Source organism: Thalassophryne amazonica, chromosome 12, assembly GCF_902500255.1.
Source record: "Thalassophryne amazonica chromosome 12, fThaAma1.1, whole genome shotgun sequence".
NCBI classification, from domain to species: Eukaryota; Metazoa; Chordata; class Actinopteri; order Batrachoidiformes; family Batrachoididae; genus Thalassophryne; species Thalassophryne amazonica.
The window spans coordinates 62539684-62564298 of NC_047114.1; the positions used below are offsets into that span (position 1 = coordinate 62539684).

At 41.7% G+C, this 24615-nt stretch overlaps 1 protein-coding gene across 5 annotated transcripts in view; it reads right to left on the reverse strand.

Annotated features, from left to right (window-relative positions):
* Positions 1 to 595: 595 nt before the first annotated feature.
* Positions 596 to 24615, reverse strand: part of tcf3a (transcription factor 3a) — a 110478-nt gene continuing 86458 nt past the window's right edge. For 3 of the 5 annotated variants that reach the window (XM_034183313.1, XM_034183310.1, XM_034183309.1), the window contains 7 exons: positions 11446 to 11522; positions 11142 to 11315; positions 10891 to 11002; positions 10609 to 10741; positions 7578 to 7816; positions 5231 to 5377; positions 596 to 939 (listed from right to left, as the gene is read on the reverse strand). In XM_034183313.1, the coding sequence (XP_034039204.1) occupies positions 5238 to 5377; positions 7578 to 7816; positions 10609 to 10741; positions 10891 to 11002; positions 11142 to 11315; positions 11446 to 11522 (875 nt within the window). In that variant the 3' untranslated portion in view covers positions 596 to 939; positions 5231 to 5237. Of the gene's footprint in view, positions 940 to 5230; positions 5378 to 5766; positions 6003 to 7577; positions 7817 to 10608; positions 10742 to 10890; positions 11003 to 11141; positions 11316 to 11445; positions 11523 to 24615 lie in introns of all 5 variants that reach the window. The other 2 variants (XM_034183312.1, XM_034183314.1) reach the window with 2 other exon arrangements.

A 24615-nucleotide genomic window follows, 5' to 3' on the forward strand; every position in this document is an offset into this window, starting at 1 on the left:
ACAGAAAAATCAGAGTGATTGAGGCACTTTTGTTTGAGATATAATGCAAAATGTACACCAAATGGGCTTTTCAATTTTAAATTCAAATGTCCAAAAAAATCCACAATCCAGATCAGATTCAGATCAATCTTTGTCAGGCGACAGTGAGTGAATATGAGAGTGACTGGGGCACGTTCGATTAAGATATAATGTAAAATATATATTAAATGGGGTTTTCAATGTTAAATTTAACTGGCCATAAAATCTGTAATCTGGATCAGATCCGGAAACTTGTCAGTCGATAAACAGTACCATCCTACATAATGCCCTCAATTATGAAAGAAATTTGATCTTTTTTGACAGAGGTACAAATTTTAAAAAATTCATTTAATATTAAAATAGGGATTTTCCAATTTTCCAAGATTTTTCCTGACTTTGATCTTTCACCTATGACCTTGAACACATCTTGCCTATCAGGATATAAATCTTCAGTAAAAAAAAATTCATGATACTAGATGAAAAACTGTGGGCTCCAGGCTGTTTACAAACAGACAAACAAACAAACAGGGGCGAAAACATAACCTCCTCCAACTTCATTGACGGGCATAATTATGCTCCCACCAGCAATTGATCCAAAAGAATCATTTGATCCAAATACCGTTTGCTCCCAAAATGCAAAGCAACTTTAAAAAAAACAAAACTCCTACAAAACCAGTTTCTCCAGAATGTCCTTGTGTTGAAGTTTCATTGTGTCCACACCAGTGTCCAAAGTTCATCCTCAGAAAGATGAATAAACGTCTCACTGCACGAGTGTGTTCATTTTCTCATATTTATAGTCAGGAATGTGGCCACCTACTTTGTCAGTAATGAGGTGTGTGTGTGTGTGTCACACTTTCCCAATGTCGATTGATACACCGAGATAGATGCTTGATGAGAGATTAAGGCCACGTGTTCTAAGGGGCTGTAGAGAAACAAAGAGAAAAATGAATGAACATCCTTCCACGCAAATACCACAAATGAAGGCTGAAATAAATAATGACAATGATTACAACTGTTGCTGTTTACAAACTCTCTTCCAAAAAAGTTGGGACACTGTATAACCTGTAAATAAAAACAGAATATGGTGATCTGCAAATCAACTAAACCACATATTTAACAGAAAATAAAACAAAGACATGTCAAATGTTGAAATTGAGAAATTTGATCATTTTTAGAAAAACATATGCTCATTTTAAATTGGGTGGCAGCAACAGGTCACTCCAGGATGTTGAAATGTGTTTTGAGTCATTGTCATGCTGGTAGACCCAGCCACGACCCATCTTCAGTACTCTTGCTGAAGATGGGTCTTACTTGTTTGCCAAAATCTCACGATACATGACGCCATCCATCCTCCCTTCAATATGGTGCAGTCATCCTGTCCCCAGAAAAGCACCCCCTAAAATGATGTTTCCACCCCCATGCTTTGTGGTTGAGATGGTGTTCTTGGGGTTGTTCTCATCCTCTAAACACAGGAAGCGGAGTTGATAGCAAAAAGCTCTATTTTGGTCTCATCTGACCACATGACCTTCTCCCATGCCTCCTGTGGATCATCCAGATGGTCACTGGTGAACTTCAAATGGGCCTGGACATGTGCTGGCATGAGCAGCGGGACCTTGCTGCCCTGCAGGATTTTAAACCATGACGGCGTCGTGTGTTACTAATGTAATCTTTGCAAAGGTGGTCCCAGCTCTCTTCAGGTCATTGACCAGGTCCCTCCTGTGTAGTTCTGGGAGAGATCTTGCATGGAGCCCCAGACTGAGGAAGATTGACAGTCATCTTGTGTTTCTTCCTTTTTCTAATAATTACGCCAACAGTTGTTGCCTTCTCACCAAACTGCTTGCCTGTTGTCCTGTAGTCCATCCCAACCTCGTTCAGGTCTACAATTTTGTCCCTGATGTCCTTAGACAGCTCTTTGGTCTTGGCCATGGTGGACAGGCTGGAATGCGACTGACTGAGTGTGTGAACAGGTGTCTTTTATACAGGTAACAAGTTCAAACAGGTGCAATTAATACAGGTAAAGAGTGCAGAATAAGAGGGCTTCTTAAAGAAACATTAACACGTCTGTGAGAGCCAGAAATCTTGCTGGTTGGTAGGTGATCAAATACTTATTTCATGCAATAAAATGCAAATTAATTATTTAAAAATCATACAATGTGATTTTCTGATTTTTTTTTTTTTTTTAAGATTCCGTCTCTCACAGTTAACGTGTACCTACGATAAAAAATATAGACCTCTCTATTCTTTGTAGGTGGAAACACTTGCAAAATTTACAGTGGATCAAATACTTATTTGCCTCACTGTATATTCCTTGGCTATTTAGGTGAAAAGATAGCTCAAGGTGCGTGAGTTTTCCTCAATCACAAATCAGACGGATTGTCAGTTGTTCACCTTCTACAGTTCTGGATCATTAAAAGAATGAAGGAATGTGGTTAGATCTCTGTGTGTAAACAACAAGCATGCACAGCTTTGGGCCCTCAGATGTCACTTACTGTAAAAGCATCATGCATTTATATGCAGGGCTGTGAAATAAAAATTGTGAAATCTGAGGAAAATTTGCAGGGGGTCTGGAGGGCATAGGCCCCCAGGAGCCGGGGTCTCGGGCCCCGTGGGATCCCAGAAACCAAATTAATTTTGATCTAATGATACATTTTCAGCATCTCCTGGAAAAAAAAAATCTCAAAATTAGTGCATATTTAAATGACCCTATATTCAACCTTTCATTTGAACCATCAATGATCAGGTAGGACCTGGAATGATTTTCCTTTAAATTGTAAACCAAATTATGCATTAACTCAGAACAATAAACTACATGAAATTCATGAAGACTGAAAAGACTGTTACAGCATTTCAACAGCCACAGCTAAAGCTTGGAGAATATTTTGAAAATCATGGTAAAATATTAATAACATACCTTATAGTAAAAAAGCAACATATTCTTGTGTAAATTTCTGTAAATCCACTCAAAGCCACAGTGTCTTTTTCCCATGAAAAAAGTCTACATTAATAAAAGCTCATTTACAATGTTGTGTAAATTCAAGTAAATCCATTCAAAGCCACAATCTTTTTTCCAGTAAAAGAAAGTCTAGATTAATGAAAAAAGTCACATAATCTTTTCTAAAATTCTGTTTGAACAGCACAGTGTTTGTTTTCCAGAGAGAGAAAAGTTCTTACCATGTTTCCTGACAGCACAGTTCACTGTTCCCGTTTCTTTTATCTTTCAGGTGTGTTCATGAAGCCTGCGACAATTCCACGGATTCTTGTCCTTATCAGACTTTTTCAGTCTTTCTCACCATCTTCTCTTTGTCCGACGTCGGTCCGTGACACAGACATGCTGCATAATTCTTCTTTTAAAAACTTTAGAGCTCTAAAGGTTTGCAATGTCCACGTGCTACATTTAACTTAAACTTCGCGCAGGAGCCACACAGCGTCGCCGCAGCAACCAACCAGTACCGCTTTACGACAACTGTCGCAACAGCCAGGCTTCGAGAGATGGATTTTTCTCCTCAAAACTCCACGGATCCGAGGACTCTGATTTGTATCTGTAACACACAGATCAGTGTCCACGGACCACCACACGATGTGATGAAAAAAAGAACACTTTGTGATAGACATTTTAAAAACTCAGTGACGATCAGTTACAGAGTAAAACACTAACACCCACCCCCCTCCTCCCCATGATGAAATCTGTGGAATTTTGCGGATCTGCAGAGTTTTCACAGCCCTGTATATGGGACATCACTACACAAGCTCAAGAAGAAACATTTGGGAGTCTCCACTGTTAACTGCTGCATTTGACTGGAAACTTCAATGATGTACAGAAGCCCCGCCCACTTTTCTTGGACTCAGTCACATCCGAGATATTCAGTAGCACTGTGGATCTACATTTTGGGGTTTGATGAGTCAACATCACATATCATTTTTGGAAAGCATGTCTTATTAAATGTCATTCTTCTGCATACAACAGGACCGAGCTCCTCAATGACAACTGAGCTGTAATGACAGGTTGGAGGCTAAGGTAAGATGCTAACTGTAAAATCGTCATTTGGAAAAGTTTCTTTGCATTTATTTAGGCAAACAGGCCAGTGTGGAGATATAATCTCTCCACCTAGTCCTGGGTCTTCCCCAGGGTCTCTTTAAGATGGGTTAAATGCAGAGGACAAATTTCACCCAAGGTGCATCTTTACCAGCTGCCTGAACCACCTCAGCTGTCTTCTTTCAAAATGAAGGAGCAGTGGCTCTACTCCGAGCTCCTCATGAATGACCACGCTAATCACCCTTTCTCTAAGGGAGACACCAAACAACAGCCACCACCAGCCTCCCGAGGAAACCCATTTTGACCACTTGTACCCACGATCTAGTTCTTTCAGTCATGACCCACTCCTTGTGACCATAGGTGAGAGCAGGAGCGAAGACTGACCAGTAGATCGAGAGCTTCACCTTTTGGCTCAGCTCCCTTTTCGTCACAATAGTACTGTAGCGCGATGCAATATCGCCCCTGCTGCGCGGATTCTCTGGCAAATCTCATGCTCCATTGCCCCCTCACTCGTCAGCAAGACCAGAGATACTTTAACTCCTTCAGTTAATTATTTGTAATTAAGTATAATTATTTTTTGCAGTTGTTTAGCCAGTCTGAGTTATGATTTCTCAGAGAACATGTGAGACATTATGAAGTGCAAAATATAGTACAACCCACTTTTTAAACTTAAGAAACTGGTGATTTCTAAGGCAAAAGTGTTTCTGAAAGACATCATTATGTAAAAAACTGGTCAACACATGATCATGGGAGGTGGTGGTGTAATGGTTTCCATGTTGGACTGGGACGCCAGTGATCCGGGTTCGCTTCCCAGTTGCAGCCACGCTCCCAAATGGCACTTTCAACAACAGTGCTGGCGAGGAGTGAGAGACACATGCCGTGGGCCCTTCTGAAAACAAGCTTCGGGGTTTTGTTGGCTACCCATGTTAAATAAGAACCTCTATCTATCATGCCAAGTGTTTTTCCATTGTGTTGCTGACATCAAATTCAAAAAGCATGTCTTTCAAATACATTTGACATATTGTTAGTGAATTATTTTCAATTAAATATATAATATAAATGATTTGCAAATCATCACATTCTGTTTTTATTAACATTTTACACATAATCTCAACTTGTTTGGAAATAAGGCTGTAAACTCAAAGGAAACACAATTCATTGCAAAGAAATGTAGCTTACCTGAGAATTACATATGGCTGACAGGGTTGTGTCCGTCGCCTCCCAGACCGGGGTGACCTCCACTGAGCTGCATCTGGGAGTCCACTCCTGGCATTTTCTCCTCCTCTCTTCTCTTGAGACAGGCAGTCTTTGGGTTCAAATTTCGCTCTTTAACAAAAGGAAAAACACATACTGTAGATTCAATATGACAAAAAGAAAATATTAACTACAGTTTGGGGAGAGGGGTACAGATAGTAAAGTAGGGTTCTGAGCATACAAAGATGGAGCGTACAACAAAACAAGCCTGGAGAATGAATAGTCATTTGAGAACTGCAGTTTGGCAGAAAAACAGGGATATACTTCCTCTCTCTTTCTTTCTCTTTTCATTTTTATCATGCGATCAAACAGCAAGGAGTAAGACACACAGGACACTGTGAGTTAATGAGAACAAACTTTCATAGATTTTCCAAAATGTGAAATGAGTGGTGGTTTTGTTGAGGTATGATGAAAAATGCCTTGCAGTAGATTACTCTGGCTTCCTGTTTGGGCTGACCTACCTCGCACCTGCTTCTCCAGACCGACTATGACCTGGACAGCTTGTTGCAGGATGACAAGTTTGGTCTGGGCCTTGTCGCTCTGCAGGTGGACCTGACACATCCTGCCCAGCTCTCTGAAGGCTTCGTTAATGTCACGTACGCGCACCCTCTCTCTAGCATTGTTGGCTAGGCGGCGCTCACGCTCTCTCTGCTCCTTCTCCTCGGCAGTGAGGTTCTCATCAGTCACCGAGACAATGCTGTAGCCAGGAGAAGGGGATTGGAGCGCCCGGTTAACACAACCAAATCACAGCGCTCACTGATACGACACTAATACTCGTAACAACTCTGCAGGTACATTGGCTTAAAACTGAAGTCTTTTAAATTCCTCCTACAGACAGGACGCATCCTCGTGCTGCTGCTGGAAAGTATGTAGTTAACTTAAAGAAACGCAAAGCCAATAATTGTCTTGAAGATTCCAGTGGAGCAGTGCTGTTTTAGAGGAGAGCGAGCAGAGCGGCGATTTTTGGTAAAGTCTTCCGTAATCTACATCCACAGTATATAGATGACATATATTAAGTTAAAAACCTACATCTTATTTTAGGTTTGGATAAAATTAATAGACATTTATTTAAACCTAGGTCTAAAGTCAAACTTGGAATAGTTCCTTTGACATGACCAATGACACTGAATGTAGTACTACAAGTCAAAAAATCAGCGGTACTGCACCAAGTGGTCTCAAACCTATCAGCTCTGACCATCTGGCAGAGATTATTTTGGTCACTGGGGTCCAGAATGAAAGCTGAGGGGATGTGGAAACTGTCCAGCAGAATGAAAGATGTTATTGAAGCGCAAGAGAGAAAGGGAGAGAGGAAGCAAAACCCTCTGCCAACCACGGCACATAGAAAGAGCCACAAAGTAAGATGAAAGCATCCTGTTAAAATATATCACTGGGAGATGTATTTATCTGAATGTGAGGAAGCGTAGGTCACTGTTGCCATCTGTCAAAGAGACACATAAGAGGACGAAGGAGTGAATGAGTCAATAAAAAAGGTTATTGAAAACAGGGTATCAAAATGAAAGAGTTAATGTTTGAAAATGCTGAACATACAACACAGCATCAAAGTTAGAGCGTGGTTAATATACATAACAGACACAGCTTTTCATGCCAACGTGCCTTATTTGTACTAAATGGTATTCATCAGGCACAGTACAGTGAGTGACAGTGATTAATGAGTAGAGGCATTTAAAAAAGTGAAAGACAACATATAACTCAAGGGTTGAGAGATGTGCAGAAATTCAAATCTGTAGAGCTAAAATGTCTAATTTTACAGCCGACATGGTTAAATTGGTTTAAGAAATGCACAGAGTAAGGCATAAATGTTAAAAGCAAATACGCACAAAAACACGTGTTAATCCAATCAAAGGTGAGGGGCAGAGAGAACATCAATTACAACATTAGAGGCAGACAGACAGCAACACATACTGCATCATGACAAAGAGTTTCTGTATGTGTTACCGGAGGACAAAAACTTGCAAGATGAACGGGACAACGGCCTTAAAAAGTCACACAGCTTCACTTCCTTATCCCCTTTCCTTATCAATGTAGCTATTTTTTTACTTATTTTTTAAGAGGGACTTTTAAGAGTGAAAATATTTGTAGTCTATGTTAAAATTTTTTCCACCAATGCATGGACTAACACGAACATATTACAAGCCTGTAAAGATTCACTGCAGAATAACAGAAGACAGAAGGGGAAATGAAGCTCTGTGGGCTTTATGGATTGTAAAGTGGCTGCCCCTTCTTCTTCCTTTCTCCCTGGACACCCACTGACCTCGAACTTGCTGCTCCAGGTTGACAATAACGTTAACAGCCTGTTGCAGTATGATCAATTTGGTCTGTGGTTTCTCATAGCTCAGATGGAGCTGACACATGCGGCCAAGCTCCTTAAACGCCTCGTTGATGTCCCGCACACGTAGCCGTTCATGTGCGTTGTTTGCCAACCTCCGTATTTTCTCCCGCTCAGCCTTTATCTCCACTGGCAGATCTTCATCTTCAACCTTATCATCCAGACTAGTGAAGAATCAATGGCAGATGGAAGGGGAAGGAAAGAACAATATTGGTACAGTTCTCTGAAAATTACTGCAGTCAAAAAACTGACTCATTGGACTGGATTTCCATCTAATAAATATTTGTAGTCCCAACTAAATTAAATTAAACTATCATGCATGGATGTGCTTTATTTGAGTTGGGGCTACGTATATTTATTAGATGGAAATCCTGCACGTAACTGAATTGAGTTCATCCAATGAGTCATTTTTTTTTTTTGCGTGAGCCTAAACGGTTGCAGCAGATTTTTGTAATGATATCTTCTTAAAAAGGTGTATAATATGACTATTTTAAAGAAACTGAGAAAGACAAATTAATCACAGGCATAGCATAAAATCAACCAATCAAAGTGGAACTTGCGTCTGTCTTTAAGAAACAAGTTCACCAAGTGATTGTGTATTGGTTTAAGAGGGCACCTTCTAATGTGAGAGGTTATTTGGTGAGGTCACAACTGTGCATATGGAATCAAAAGGCAAAAGACACATAATATTCTGTGACTTCGATGTCAACACCTGTTCCACAAGCTACTATGTGGGAAGATTGTTCACTGACCACACGAGCCATGCATATAGAATGCAGCTGTTTCAGCTCCCTGCAAATTCCTGAACGGAAGTACAGAGAGCCATCACCTGCATCACTTTTTAAAGTAAGTTAAAAACTGTTTGGCTTGGAAATGCACCATCAAGTGATCTATATGTTCACTCTGATAGATGATTTTGTGAGTTTTCTTTTTATGTTAAGGTTGCAGCGTGTGATTATTTTGCAGTGTGTTTTTGTATGAAAGTACAAGTTGTTACATATCTTAATAACGTATTATCAGCAAAGTATTGTTGACTTGGCCTTAATGTTCTTTGCACTATCATGCAACTGCTTGTAATTTTGTTAGAATGATCTAAACAGTGGGTAACCCCTCTGAGTCTGGTCTCGAGATTTCTTCCTTAGGGCCCCTTCACACATTGTGCAAAATTGGTCGATTTGCGCAGAAAGTGCACATGAAGTAGCAGTCGTGTGCAAAACGTAAAATCGGAGCTGCTTCCAACGCCTTGGACACCTGTTGCTACAACTATTTGGGCACACCAGCGGCTGAAAGACAAAGTGTGCAGTGTGCAAGCCCATGAAACCCTGTCACGGCAGGTGTTGGCCAAATTCCATCTGACATGCAAGAACATCTAACACTGCTTGCATGGCACTTAGAAAATGTGTGGTCATTCGTACTATCATCACGAAAACAGCCAGCAGATGATCACTGTCGAGGTGGATGTGAAATTTGTTTAAGTGCTCCACGACTGTGAAGTTGCCGAGTGTACATGTGGCATGCCAGAGTGTCGGCTCCCCCCACAACATGTGTGCATGTGGTTCGCACACCCCCTCCCAGCAACAGATCTGTGCGTGTGGTCCTCCACCCCCCGCAGGCGAGGCATCTCTCATCGGATCACACAGTGACATCTTGGTCTGTGCTGACAGGACAGGGGGTGTGGCTGGCTGCCTCACAGCTGTTGGGACATCTCGGTTCTGGACATCACAGCTGCAGCACACGTCCCATGTTTTGACAGACATGCGTGTGTGCTTGTGTGGAAATACATAAAAACATATATCGCTTTTGTTTGGACATGCAGCAGGCAATCTGAATGTCATGTCTGACAGGACACGCGTTTCGGGCCATGAGGGCTGAGTGACGTGCCGCACGACCAGGACAAGCCAACAGTATGACAAATACGTCACTTTTTTTTTTTTAAGAAAATATGTTTATCTTATAGTTGATTTTACCTATTTCACACTCCTGTTTCAAGATAGTGATTGTAGCGCAGTGGTAAAGTTTCCATCTGACAATCAGAATGTGTGGGTTTGAATCCCGTGGCATTTTTTTCTTGTTATTTAACAGCCCCTTCATGACTGTATGTTTGTGGCCATGGGTCATCCACAGAGGAACAGACGGCTCATATTTGTATTGCCTGCTTGATTAATGCAGTGTTTTTATATGGTGTGTGGGCTTATTTCATTTTAAATATGTCCATCTCCTTCCTCATATCAGGCAGGTTCCCGCAACTTTCACAGGACAGAGATCGTAGCTCAGTGGTAAAGTTTCTGACTGGCTATCAGAGCTTTTGGAAGGCGCGGGTTCGAGTCCAGTGGGTACCATGTAATTTTTATTTTCAGCAGCTGCGCGATGTGGTGCTGTGAAAAGCTGCTGTGTTCCTGCATGCACAAAACCGTCGCAGCACACACTGCCAGCAGCTGCTGGCACGATGGCGCGATGTTTCATGGTTCAATCATACGAGCTGTTTCACCGTGAGTCGCCCTGAGTTGTACTTTATTCACGCTATGTGTGAAGGGGACTTTAAGGACCTCAGAGGGAGGTTTTCCTTATATGTGCTTGCTCAGAGGGGCTGATAAGGTTAGACCTTACCAATGTGAAGTGCCTTGGGGCAGCTTTGGTGTGATTTGGAGCTATATAAATAAAATGAATAAATAAAATGAACTGAACCAGCAGAATGTTTTTGTTTCAGACCATGTTTCATTAAAGACTTGATTAACAAGAATTAAGTCTGATCTAGGTTATCTGTTTGTGCTGAAATTAACAAGCTACCACTTCTAAAATCTGATATATTAGCTGATATAAATCTGATATAAATGAAATATAATCTGATATAAATGAACAAGACAACAATCGGAAAGGCTAAAAAGACAATTCTCTGGATTTCATGAAAAAAAAACATGAAATCTCACTTATAAATGAGTATAAAGGATTTAGGAACCTTGTTTGAATGCGGGCCTTTATGTCTTTTTTGTCATCGTCTGACTTGTCAGCAATGGAGCAGTTTTCATCATCTTCGTTGTCCTCTTTTTTTATATCAGCACTAGTAGCACAGGTTATGCTACCAGGAAACCCTGCACAAAGAGTTAAAAAAATGGCATTGTCAATAAATAAGTCAAAGAAACAATCATTACACTGGCATGTTTTTAATAATGTTATCTGGCCTCTCATGTTCTTACTATGGACAACAATTAATGGAGTACAGAGCAAATCAAAGCCTCACCAGTAAAACTTTCATGTTGAGAGCCTGACTGGACAGATGTGGGGCTGTGGTGAACATGCAAAAGTCCTCCACTAGAGGGCAAACTAACAGAATCTTCACGCTGACTGGAAACCTTTAAGACAATTGATCAGACAGATCAGTTAAATTATCTTGCTAAACATCACAGTGTCAGATTTATTGTAAATTATTAAACTCCATGCCTCCATGCAGTTGTTTGTGAATTGCTTTCAAAGACCATTATTCAAGCTTACCAGTCCAGGCAGACGACTGGCCAGTCCCAGTGCTGAACTGCTGAAAACCTGTGGTAGTCCCAGGCCAGATGAGAGCAGGCTATGTAATTCAGACAGCCCTGGCCCACCCTGTCCATTAGCATGACGCTGGAGAACATTGAGGGCTTCATCCAGACGATCCTCTATTTTAGTTGGCTGCACAAGAAAAACAGCATGAGTATGCAAAAACAGATGATGTATAAATTACGCCTGTCATTTAATTTTATAATATTTAACATTCTCAAATCTATTTTACAGGCAAAAGAAATACAATGTGTTTCCTCACCATGGTTGTAATTCCACCCTCAAAATTCGGTGAAGGTGTGGCCTGACCAGAGGACCTGGTCCACTGAGATGCTGAGCCTGCGGGAACACAAAGTACAGTCCACAAGATTTAGCTTGATGAAATATCCAAGAGAGGCACTGAAGCCACTGCATGAGATGCCAAGGCAGTGCATGTTACTTTCCCAGCAAGGGATGGCTGGGTGGACTGAGACAATGCAGATGAAGTGCCTTGTCCAAGGACACAAACAGGTAGCATGACCAAGAATCTAACCCAGCTCTACATATTGGTAGCCCAGTTGCCCATTGAGCTACTTACTGTAGTGTGATGGCCAGCATCTGAGGCTTTCATTGCATGATTACTTGACACCAAGCATAGCTAGATGCACCTAACACGTTTATCAAGGCAACATATGGCACACTAAGAGTAACATACACTGATGACCTCACAGATATGAGGATATAAAATGTAGCTTTACAAACTTTACAAGCTTTGCAAACACCAAATCACAACAAAGAAGAAATCTTTGAATAGTTCAAACCTCATGTGGCATATACACATTAATATGAACAATGAACATCACAGCTATTATTTAAATGTCAAATCTCTGCTATTGCTGGGCTGACTGTTTCTCCATATGTAAACAGGTCCATGCTTAAAAGGAGTTTCAGATATAAAACTTAAAAATCCACCTATTTTCACATTATAATAGATTTCAAATAATGATAATCAACTTAAAAAAATCCACTGAACAGCAGGTGTCTGATGATCTAACAAATACATTTAATGAACAGAGGTCTCAAACTCATTCCAGAAAGGGCCAAGAGGGTGCAAGTTTTCTTTGCAACCACCCACTCCACCAGGTCATTTCACTAACTGATTCCATCTGCTCAAAGTGATGTTAATCAGTGAAATCACCTGGTGGAGTGGGTGGTTGCAAAGAAAACTTCCACACTCTTGGCCATTTCTGGAATCAGTTTGAGACCTCTGATGTAGAAGCAATCACATGGGTAAGTGAAGTGAACCAACCGTCTTACATTTCTGTATTTTTACAACTTCTGAACACTTGGTCAGAGGTTTACACTCATCATGAAGAGTGGGGCAGCATAGCAAAACAATTGTGCATTCTGCGATAAAAACATAAATTTTTGGCATACATATTCTAAATTAACTAATGTTTATTTCCAGATATGGAGCCATCCTGGAGCTGACCTCTAATGAGCTACAGGGGTCAATAAAGAATTACACAGGGGTCAAAATTTTAAAAATGCTCCAATTATGTTGAAAATGATACCGCATTATTTGTCTGATCATAACAATTCCAAAACGGTATAGTTTGGACTATCTATGACTGAATGTTCTGGAGTTATGGGGTACAAACAGCAAAAATGGTGACAAAGCTCCGTTTCAGTTTGTACATGGGTCAAAAGTTAAAGTTCCTTCAATTTTGGTAAAAAGTGATGCAAATTATTGGTTGAGCTAATAGGATTAATAAATGGAATAGTTTTGACTGTGTTGAATGCTTGGTGTCCAAAGTAAAGGTCAAACAAGGTCAACTTCCATTGGAGTCTATGACATATAACATACGTTACCCCATAACATGATAACTAAGCATGACAGATGGTGCAAACTATCCTACAGTGATATTAGCTACAAATGAGGATGACAAGCAGTTGGTGATTTTTTTCCATGATGGATGATCCTGGGGCGTGGTCAGCTCATGGTTACTTGGCTTTAGTGTGTACAGTGTAATGATAGATTAAAGGACAGGGGAACCCAACACTGTCACTATGAGCATGGGTACCTCCATGCTTGACTACTTGATGGAAACAAAGTTTGAATGATTTGTTTCATTACAATGGGTGAAACAGTGACATTTCTCTATCGCTTGCTAACATCTCTGAAAGATGTAAATCACCTCAGAGGTATTATCTGGTAACAAAAACAGGGTTTTTAGATTTAGATTTTTATTTCTTGCCAACTTTTATTATATGAAAAAAACATGTATCATCATCTGGGACCATATTCCACCCATTTTGGATTCATTTGTTAGAACAACCAACCAATGTATGTTATGCTGTCATCACGCTGCCTTCACTTGGATTGGCAGTCACCATGTTGCATCGCTCAGCATTTGCATAAAATAGGCTTTTGTCAATTTTGGCCCTGCCTAGCTGGCTGCAAAGTGACCACTTGTTTCTTGTGTCTAACTGATTGAAAATGAATTGCTGGTCAGCGCTTTGCATCTGTCTCTTATAATGTGACCAAGGGGTTCGGTGCCTTGGTCGATAAGAAAACCTTCATTGACCTAGATTTTTTGAATGATGCTCTGATCAGGACGTGAGAAGTCAGAGCGTCAATTGTCCTGAATCATGACTAAGATCTAAGCTTTCAATGATTTCCTGGACTCAGCCGTCAGAGGTCTGTTTGTGGTGTAAGTGTTGAACTTGTTGAGAAATTAATTTATCTTGGATGTAACAAAACAGGGCAGTAAGATGGCTTAGTACAGGGGTGGGCAATTAGCCTCCCCAACGGACCACATGAGTAACAGAAAATATTGTGGCAGGCCGGATCAATATACTGAACTCAATTCTGTCGCATATTAATTTTATTGCTATAAAAACAGCAAGTTGTATTGTTTTGACAAGTTGTGGCTATGATTAAGCAATGAAAAAGTGAAGTAGGCATTAACATTATATAATCTATTCTATTAAAATTCCCCAAAACAATAGTGAACAAACCATTTTTTCAAAGACCAGTATTCAATCAACTTCATAAAAAATTCTATTACCATTTTTAATCTAACAACCTCATTTGTCATTTTTCAGTTCTTTTTCATCTTCAGTGAAAGAATTCTAGTCTCTGTTGGGCCTGAAAAAGTGCATTGGCATCACAACACATTCTGATGTATAATACAATGGAAAATGCCCATTTCAGTTCTGGGTTCATTTCAATTGTTTTATCTTGCATTCGCTTCAAAAGTTCAACATTTTTGCTTCTCAGATTTGGAGAACTGATTTGGTTGTAACACATTTGGTTGTAACGCATTCCAGTTTGTCCCATTTCAGTCCCAGTTTATCAAAGCATGTAATTTACACTGGGCTGTGTAATAGACATCATAGCTCTCATTCAGAACCAAGGAGAAAAGTTGAAATTGTCCACTCTGTTTTGCAGCTGCAGCTCTTATTTCCCACAATGAGCTCAATCTTTCTCTTTAGGGTGTGGCACAAGATTTATTTCTCAGGGCAAATTAGTGCAGCAGAGTCGACCAAATATTTTTTAGTTAACTCCCCCTCAGAGAATGAATTACTGGTTTTTGTGATTTTGTAGGATATCACAAAGTGGCCTTGGCTGCTGTATCCCTGGATGTGGAAAACGACACTTGTCTGTTCAAGCTCTTTATTGGCCAATTTATCTGCATGTTTAGTCTCAAACTGTATTCCTTGAACACGGCAATCTGTTCTCCACAAACTAAACTCATTGCTTTACCTTTGGCTTCAGTAAATAAATACTCAGTGGTTCAAGTTTTGTTAAAAAACAAAAATTCTGCATCAATCTCTCTTTTTTTAGTATGAGCTGATTTTGGGGGCCAACACCTAATGCATCGCTCATAAACAGCATGGATAAAAAAAAATAAATAAAAAAAAACCCTCTGGAATTTTTTTTTTTTTTTTAACAGCCAAACCATGAGCTGTTCGCCATCTACCATTTTGTAGAAACCCTTTTGTAATGTAGCAACATATTACAGAAATGGTGTAACCTACACATTATTTAAATATTTCAGGATAAACCAATTTTAATGGGACAACTTTCCTAGAGCTTTTACTTAATTCAATACCAATTAAACTCTAGGCTAAATAAAATAAACTTTTTGCAAGACATTTTGTGAGCTTTTATTTGCAGCAGTTTTCACAAATCTACACACAGTAGCTTTAAAGTGTAGGTGACAGGATATGTAATGTTTTTTGAGTATGTAAAAGTAAAATTAAACAACAATTTGAAATGAATGCTTTCCCAGTGTGTGGTTATTGAAGGGATAAATATTCGGATTTTGAACGGATTTTACCATTAAAAACCAGGAACTTCCGGGTGACTCACAACACTGGAGAAGAAGGAGGAAGAGAGAACCATTTACTTAACAGCCCCATTTGTTTGGTTAGCGATCGGACATATGTCTGTATTTAAGTGCTTCATTTCTGGAGTTATGCCGGCTGGATGAGTTTGCTGCAAGTTTTTATTATAACACTTGCAGGTGGTGTCAGCTGGTTTCAGTTTCCTAAGGATCACGTGCATGAATTGTGGACCAGCGGTACTTTTTTTTCACACTCTTTAAACACTGCAGCTTAAACAATGATGTGGCAAATTTATGGATTTTTACAGGCTACTGTACCATGCTGAGGACAGGAAGAGAAATGGTGTTGGGGTCATTTTAAAGGAAGAGTATGTTAAAAGTGTGTTGGAGGTTAAGCGAGTGTCTGACAGGGTGATGAGTGTGAAGTTGGAAATTGAAGGGGTGATGATGAATATCATCAGTGCATATGCCCTACAGGTAGGTTGTGAGATGAAGGAGAAAGAAGATTTCTGGAGTGTGTTAGATGAGGTGGTGGAGAGTGTGCCCAAGCATGAAAGAGTGGTGATAGGAGCAGACGTCAATGGGCATGTTGGTGAAGGGAACAGAGGTGATGAGGAAGTAATGGGTAGATATGGTATCAAGGATAGGAATGGGGAAGGACAGATGGTAGTTGATTTTGCAAAAAGGATGGAAATGGCTGTGGTGAATACCTACTTTAAGAAAAGGGAGGAGCACAGGGTAACATATAAGAGTGGAGGAAGGTGCACACAGGTGGACTACATTCTTTATAGGAGATGCAAGCTAAAAGAAATCACAGACTGTAAGGTGGTAGCAGAAGAGAGTGTCACTAGACAGCATAGGATGGTACTACTGCAGATGTGGTGAGGGAGACAGCTAGGGCAGTACTGGGTATGACATCTGGACAGTGGAAGGAAGACAAGGAGACTTGGTGGTGGAATGAAGAGGTCCAGGAAAGCATAAGGAGAAAGAGGTTGGCGAAAAAGTTTTGGGATAGTCGGAGAGATGAAGAAAGTAGACAGGAGTACAAGGAGATGCGGCGTAAGGCGAGAAGAGAAGTGGCAAAAGCAAAGGAAAAGGCATATTGCGAGCTGTACAAGAAGTTGAATAGTAAGGAAGGAGAAAAGGACTTGTACCGATTGGCCAGACAAAGGGACAGAGCTGGAAAGGATGTGCAGCAGGTTAGGGTGGTAAAAGATGCACATGGTAATGTGCTGACAAGTTGATGAATAAAGAAAATGAGCGAGAGAAAAGGCTGGATGATGTGGTGAGAGTAAATCAGGAAGTAAAAGAGATTAGCAAGGACGAAGTGAGGGCTGCTATGAAGAGGATGAAGAGTGGAAAGGCAGTTGGTCCAAATGACATTCCAATGGAGGCATGGAAATGTCAAGGAGAGATGGCAGTAGAGTTTCTAACCAGATTGTTTAATCTTGGAAAGTGAGAGGATGCCTGAGGAGTGGAGACGAAGTGTGCTGGTTCCTATTTTCAAGAACAAGGGTGATGTGCAGAGCTGCAGTAACTACAGAGGCATAGAGCTGATCAGCCACAGCATGAAGTTATGGGAAAGAGTAGTAGAAGCTAGGCTTAGAAAACAGGTGAAGATCTGTGAGCAGCAATATGGTTTCATGCAGAGAAAGAGCGCTACAGATGCAGTGTTTGCTCTGAGAATACTGTTGGAAAAGTACAGAGAAGGACAGAAAGAGTTACATTGTGTGTTTGTGGACTTAGAAAACGCTTATGATAGGGTGCCAAGAGAAGAGTTGTGGCATTGTATGAGGAAGTCTGGAGTGGCAGAGAAGTACATTAGGGTAGTGCAGGACATGTACAAGAATAGTGTGACAGCAGTGAGATGCGCAGTCGGAATGACAGACTCATTCAAGGTGGAGGTGGGATTACACCAAGGATCAGTTCTGAGTCCTTTCTTGTTTGCAGTGGTGATGGACAGGTTGACAGATGAGATCAGACAGGAGTCCCCATGGACTATGATGTTTGCAGATGACATTGTGATCTGTAGTGAGAGTAGAGAGCAAGTTGAGTCTAGTCTGGAGAAGTGGAGATATGCTTTGGAGAGAAGGGGAATGAAAGTCAGTAGAAGCAAGACTGAGAACATGTGTGTGAATGAGAGGGAGCCCAGTGGAATAGTGCGGTTACAAGGAGTAGAAGTGGTGAAAGTAGATGAGTTTAAATATTTGGGGTCAACTGTTCAAAGTAATGGAGAGTGTGGTAGAGAGGTGAAGAAGACAGTGCAGGCAGGGTGGAGTGGGTGGAGAAAGGTGGCAGGAGTGATTTGTGACCGAAGAATATCAGCAAGAGTGAAGGGGAAAGTTTACAAAACAGCAGTGAGACCAGCTATCTTGTATGGTTTAGAGACAGTGGCACTAACAAAAAGACAGGAGGCAGAGCTAGAGGTGGCAGAGCTGAAGATGTTGAGATTCTCTTTGGGAGTGACAAGAATGGACAAGATTAGGAAGGAACATATCAGAGGGACAGCTCAGGTGGGACGGTTTGGAGACAATGTCAGAGAGGCGAGATTGAGATGGTTTGGACATGTGCAGAGGAGGGACCCAGGGTATATAGGGAGAAGGATGCTGAGGATGGAGCCACCAGGCAGGAGGAGAAGAGGGAGACCAAAGAGGAGGTTCATGGATGTGCTGAGAGACGACATGCAGGTGGTTGGTGTGACAGAGGAAGATACAGAGGACAGGGTGAGATGGAAACGATTGATCTGCTGTGGCGACCCCTAACGGGAACAGCCGAAAGACAAAGAAGAAGGTTCGGGTCACTGTTGCATGGTATTATATGTGTCAGAACGGTTAAGTCTGGCAGGCAGAACCCTTCTGATTGGCAGGTGGAACACTTATACTGACGAGCGCGTGTGCACAGCGTTGTGCGTCGTCTCCACCACACACAGAGGCAAAACTGAGTATTTTCACATTATTTTATTTTTTTGTGGACCATGGGATAATTTCATTACGTGCAGCAGATGAGGTGCTGCAAGTCTTTAAACTTGTGGCGCAGAGAGGCCCGGTGGAAAAAGAGGACACTCCGTTTTAGGGCTGCCACGACTACGTCGACTAGTCACGACTACGTCGACTACTGAAACAGTCAACTAATTTAGTAGACGACGAGTCATTTGCTTTGAACCTTGAACCTTTGCCTTGAACCTTTGATCCGCTGCTTCGTTGGATCTTTGCTTTGCTCCTCTTCAGAAGCAGCAACTCCGCTTCTTATCCCCTCTCAAAGCCATTAAAATATGTCAATCGTCAGTCACTTTTGTGCGGATTAAAGTGACTAAGTGGGACTCCTGTCTTGTTGCGAGAAAGAAATGAGAATCGTCATCCATTCCGCTGCTCGAAACGCTGCGCCGCCGAGTCAAGTTAGAAAGACAGAGTCTGCTCGGAATTAATAACTTCAAAGTGAATCGCCGTTTAAATCAAATGACACCTCTTTCCAAACCTTTTAATACAAACAATAAACTGCGATCAAAAATGTTTTTCCCCCCAAAATGAGACATCCTGGCTGAGGTGCAGCAGCCCAAGACTGTATGGCTGCAGACCGGCAGACTCCAGCAGCCAGCTCAGCTCAGATCAGCCGTATGGAGTGACATCCATGCCATTAATGTCTCAAAGGAAATGTTTCTGACAAAAACTACATTTTCTATCTATGTCCAGACATCAAGGATCCACCATGTAGAGTTTATTTATGTCCAGAGATCAAGGATCCAGTGACCAATTTCATATTTATTTACTTTAAGACTCAATAAAATGTTGTTGACACAGAAAACCTGTAAAGCCTACTTGTAGCACACAGAAAATTCACAGGAGGTATCGATAAGGGAATCGATAAGGAATCGGATTGATAAGCGGAATCGATAATGGTATCTATCAATAAAACGAGATAAGATGCAATTTACGTATGATCTGACTAGTCGACTAATCGCAAAAATAATCGTTGACTAGTCGACTATCAAAATAGTTGTTTGTGGCAGCTCTATTCCGTTCACAGCAAAGACTCAAACCATCAGCCGCAGACGCAATTAACTGATTACACATGTGCCAGCACTGTAACCTGGCACCAAACTGCCGGTGTGACAAAGGGACTTTTCTTCAGCCAGGACAAGGAATTAAATTATTTTCAGATGTCGTTTTCCAAAATCAGGCTTTATGTGGATACGTTTTCATCAGTCTGTGAAGATGATCTCACTGAAATGGACAGGTAAGACTATATATTTACTCCTTGTGAGAATGGTTTTAATATTTAATAATATGTTAAACTACTAATGTACAGTACACGAACTGTATTCAAGAAGGAAACAAGATTTATTTTTTAAAAAGCTGCTATTTTCAGTCCCTCCTAGGTGCTGTCATTTTTCAGATTTGATATGTACAGTAGTGTTCAGAATAATAGCAGTGCTATGTGACCATAAAGATTAATCCAGGTTTTGAGTATACTTCTTATTGTTACATGGGAAACAAGGTACCAGTAGATTCAGTAGATTCCCACAAATCCAACAAGACCAAGCATTCATGATATGCACACTCTTAAGGCTATGAAATTGGGTCATTAGTAAAAAAAAAGTAGAAAAGGGGGTGTTCACAATAATAGTAGTGTGGCATTCAGTCAGTGAGTTCGTCAATTTTGTGGGGCAAACAGGTGTGAATCAGGTGTCCCCAGGGCTGTGAAATGAAAACTGTGAAATCCGAGGAAAATTTGCAGGGGGGGGGGGTACAGCTCCCCAGAAGCTGGGGTCTAGGGCCCTGTGGGGCCCCAGAATTAAATTTTTATCTAATGATACTTTTTCAGCATCTTCTGGAAGAACAAATCCTGAAATTAGTGGATATTTAAATGATCCTATATTCAAACTTTTATTTGACCTGTCAATGATCATGTTGAAATAACAGAATATGACGTGGAAGTAGGACCTGGAATGATTTTTCCTTTTATTGTAAACCAAATTATGCATTAACTCAGAACAATTAAACTACATTAAATTTATGAAGACTGAAAAGATTGTTACAGCATTTCAAAAACCACAGCTAAAGCTTGTAGAATATTTGGAAAATCATGGTAAAATATCAGTAACATACCTTATACTAAAAAGTCACTTATATTCTTGTGTAAATTCATGCAGCCTAAATTCATTCAAAGCCACAGTCTTTTTTTCAATGAAAGAAAGTTGTTGTGTGGGCCGCTGAAGAGGAGGTACTGCTGGCCCACCACCACCAGATGGTGCCCTGCTTGGAGTGCGGGCTTCAAGCACAAGAGGGCGCCAGAGCCACTGGGAGTGACAGCCGTCACTCATCCTCAACACCAGCTGTCACTCATTCATCTCATCACCATCACCATAAAGGCCGGACGGCAACTCCACCTCCTCGCCGAGAAATCTTCTACGATTAGAGGTAATTCTCTGCTGTGATCACGTATTAATCTACTATTGTTCTGTGTGCAGTTGCAAACCCGTGAAGACCCAGGAGAGGGACAAACGGGAGCTTCACAAGTAAAGACGTTCCTGGAGGTGGAGGTTATCCCTCCCGGAGGAATCACTAATCAAGGTTGCTGGGTGTGAGGACTCACACTCACCACCTTCTGTTTCTGTCTGCCAGCAGTACCAGGGCCGACAACAGAGGACAGAGACCACCTGGGGACTCAGGGCTTGGCGGCTTCGGTGTTCTTCAGGCCGTTGGTGGTAGAAGCGGCGTGGGCCCCGGCTCTTCGTTCATCCGAGGTCTCCTATCTTCAAGCCTGCCCGCAGTCCTCTTGTGTATGATTGGCATTACTCTTGTTTATATTCCGTTGTGTTTTTTCGCAACATTAAATTGTTACTCCTTCTCTTATCCATTGTCCGTTCATTTGCGCCCCCTGTTGTGGGTCCGTGTTACGACACCTTCCCAACAAAAGTCACATAATCTTGTCTAAAATCCTGTTTGAACAGCAGAATGTTTATTTTCCAGGGAGAGAAAAATTCTTACCGTGTTTTCCTGAGGGCACAGTTCATTTTTCCCGTTTTTTTTATCTTTCAGGTCTGTTGATGAAGTGACAATTCCACGGATTCTTGTCCTTATCAGACTTTTTCAAACAGTCTTTCTCGCCATCTTCTCTCTGTGCGACGTCGGTCCGTGACACAGACATGCTGCACAAATCTTTTAAAAACATGAAAGCTCTAAAAGTTTGGGATGTTCACATGCGTCGCACAGGAGCCACACAGCGTCGCCGCAGCAACCAACCAGTCCTGCTTTACGACAACTATCGTAACGGCTACGCTTTGAGTGGCATTTTTCCTCCGCGGAACCGAGGAAACTGATTTGTATCTGTAACACACAGATCAGTGTCCGCGAACTTATAAAACTTACACATCGTAAAAAAGAGAAAGCTTTGCGATAGGCATTTTAAAAACTCAGTGATGTTCACGATTATGAGCTGACGTAATGTGAATTTCTCCTCTGTGAGAACAATAAAGTTTATCTATCTATGATTAACGAGTACATCACTAACACCCCACCTCTCCTCCCCGTGATGAAATCCACGGAATCCCACGGATCCACGGAGTTTTCACAGCCCTGGGTGTCCCCTATGTAAGGATGAAGCCAGCACCTGTTGAATATGCTTTTCTCTTTGAAAGCCTGAGGAAAATGGGACGTTCAAGACATTGTTCAGAAGAACAGCGTAGTTTGATTAAAAAGTTGATTGGAGAGGGGAAAATGTATACGCAGGTGCAAAAAATTATAGGCTGTTCATCTACAATGATCTCCAATGCTTTAAAATTGTTGGGAAAGTGTAGGAACACGGACCCACAACAGGGGGCGCAAATGAACGGACAATGGAGGAAGTCAAATAACACTTTACTGTTGTGAATAAGCACAACAAACACAACAGATTACAACAATAGACAAAGAAGTCAATTCACAAAATGTGTCACGTGGGCAGGCTCGAAGATAAGAGACGTCTGTCCAAAGCAGAACCGGAACCACACGATTTCCTCCGCCACCGAACCCCGGGAATACTGGAGCCGCCAAGTCCCGAACTCCCAGGTGGCCACTGCCTCCGCGTGTCGGATCTGGTACTGCTGGCGAGGAACAAAAACAGTTAAATGTGGGTGCGTTTGCACCCAGCAACCCGTATGGCGGGAAAACCACCTCCACCTCTCGTCGGAAGAATGTCTGCTATTTAACGCACAAAAGTAACAAAGTGTTAATGTCAAAAAGACAACACAGTCGGCTGAGTACTGTACCTCCTAGGTAGAGCGATATCTCGGCAAAGAGGTGGAGATGTCGTCTTGCTGATATACCACTGCTGATCAGATGATTGGTGACAGCTGTCGTAGGCGATAAGTGACAGCTGTCACCCCGGCTGCTCCTGTGAGGCGGCAGCGCCCTCTGGTGCCTGGAGCCCGCACTCCAGACAGGGCGCCCTCTGGTGGTGGTGGGCCAGCAGTACCTCCTCTTCAGCGGCCCACACAACAAAAATGGACAAAAAAAAGAGATGTGTGGAAGAAAATGGAAAACAATCATCAAAATGTATAGAAGAATAACCAGAATGGCAAAGGCTCACGCACTGATCAGCTCCAGGATGATCAAAGACAGTCTGGAGTTACCCGTAAATGCTGTGACCGTTAGAAGACGCCTGTGTGAAGCTAATTTATTTGCAAGAATCCCCCGCAAGTCCCTCTGTTAGATAAAAGACGTGCAGAAGAGGTTACAATTTGCCAAAGAACACATCAACTGGCCTAAAGAGGAATGGAGGAATATTTTGTGGACTGATGAGAGTAAAAGTGTTCTTTTTGGGTCCAAGGGCCGCAGACAGGTTGTGAGACGACCCCCAAACTCTGAATTCAAGCCACACTTCCGTGAAGACAGTGAAGCATGGTGGTGCAAGCATCATGATATGGGCATGTTTCTCCAACTATGGTGTTGGCCCTATATATCGCAAACCAGGTATCATGGATCAGTTTGGATATGTCAAAATACTTGAAGAGGTCATGTTGCCTTATGCTGAAGAGGACATGCCCTTGAAATGGGTGTTTCAACAAGACAATGACCCCAAGCGCACTAGTAAACGAGCAAAATCTTGGTTCCAAACCAACAAAATTAATGTTCTGGATTGGCCTGCCCAATCCCCGGACCTAAATCCAATTGAGAACTTGTGGGGTGACATCAAAAAAGCTGTTTCTGAAGCAAAACCAACAAATGCGAATGAATTGTGGAATGTTGTTAAAGAATCTTGGAGTGGAATAACAGCTGAAAGGTGCCACAAGTTGGTTGACTCCATGCCTCGCAGATAGGGATGGGTATTGATAAGGTTTTATCGATGCCATTATCGATTGTGCTTATCGATCTGATTCCCTTATCGATACCTCGTGAATTTTGTACTAAAAGTAGGCTTTACAGGTTTTCTATGTATTTCCTTGAGTCTTAAGTAAATACGAGGTCTGTCAATAAAGTATAGGTCCTTTTTATTTTTTTCAAAAACTATATGGATTTCATTCATATGTTTTTACGTCAGACATGCTTGAACCCTCGTGCGCATGCGTGAGTTTTTCCACGCCTGTCGGTGACGTCATTCGCCTGTGACCACTCCTTGTAGGAGTCGTCGTCCAGCCCCTCGTCGGAATTCCTTTGTCTGAGAAGTTGCTGAGAGACTGGCGCTTTGTTTGATCAAAATTTTTTCTAAACCTGTGAGACACATCGAAGTGGACACGGTTCAAAAAATTAAGCTGGTTTTCGGTGAAAATTTTAACGGCTGAGAGATTTTGAGGTGATACTGTCGCTTTAAGGACTTCCCACGGAGCGAGACGTCGCGCAGCGCTCTCAGGCGTCGTCGTCAGCCTGCTTCAAGCGGAAAACCTCCACATTTCAGGCTCTATTGATCCAGGACGTCGTGAGAGAACAGAGAAGTTTCAGGAGAAGTCGGTTTCAGCATTTTATCCGGATATTCCACTGTTAAAGGAGATTTTTTTTATTGAAAGACGTGCGGACGGGTTTCCTGTGCGGCGGCACAGGAAAAACACCTCTGTTGGAAGCCTTAAGGACAAGTTGGAACATGTCCAGCTGTTAAACAATTTCTCATATACTCACTCCACTGAAAGC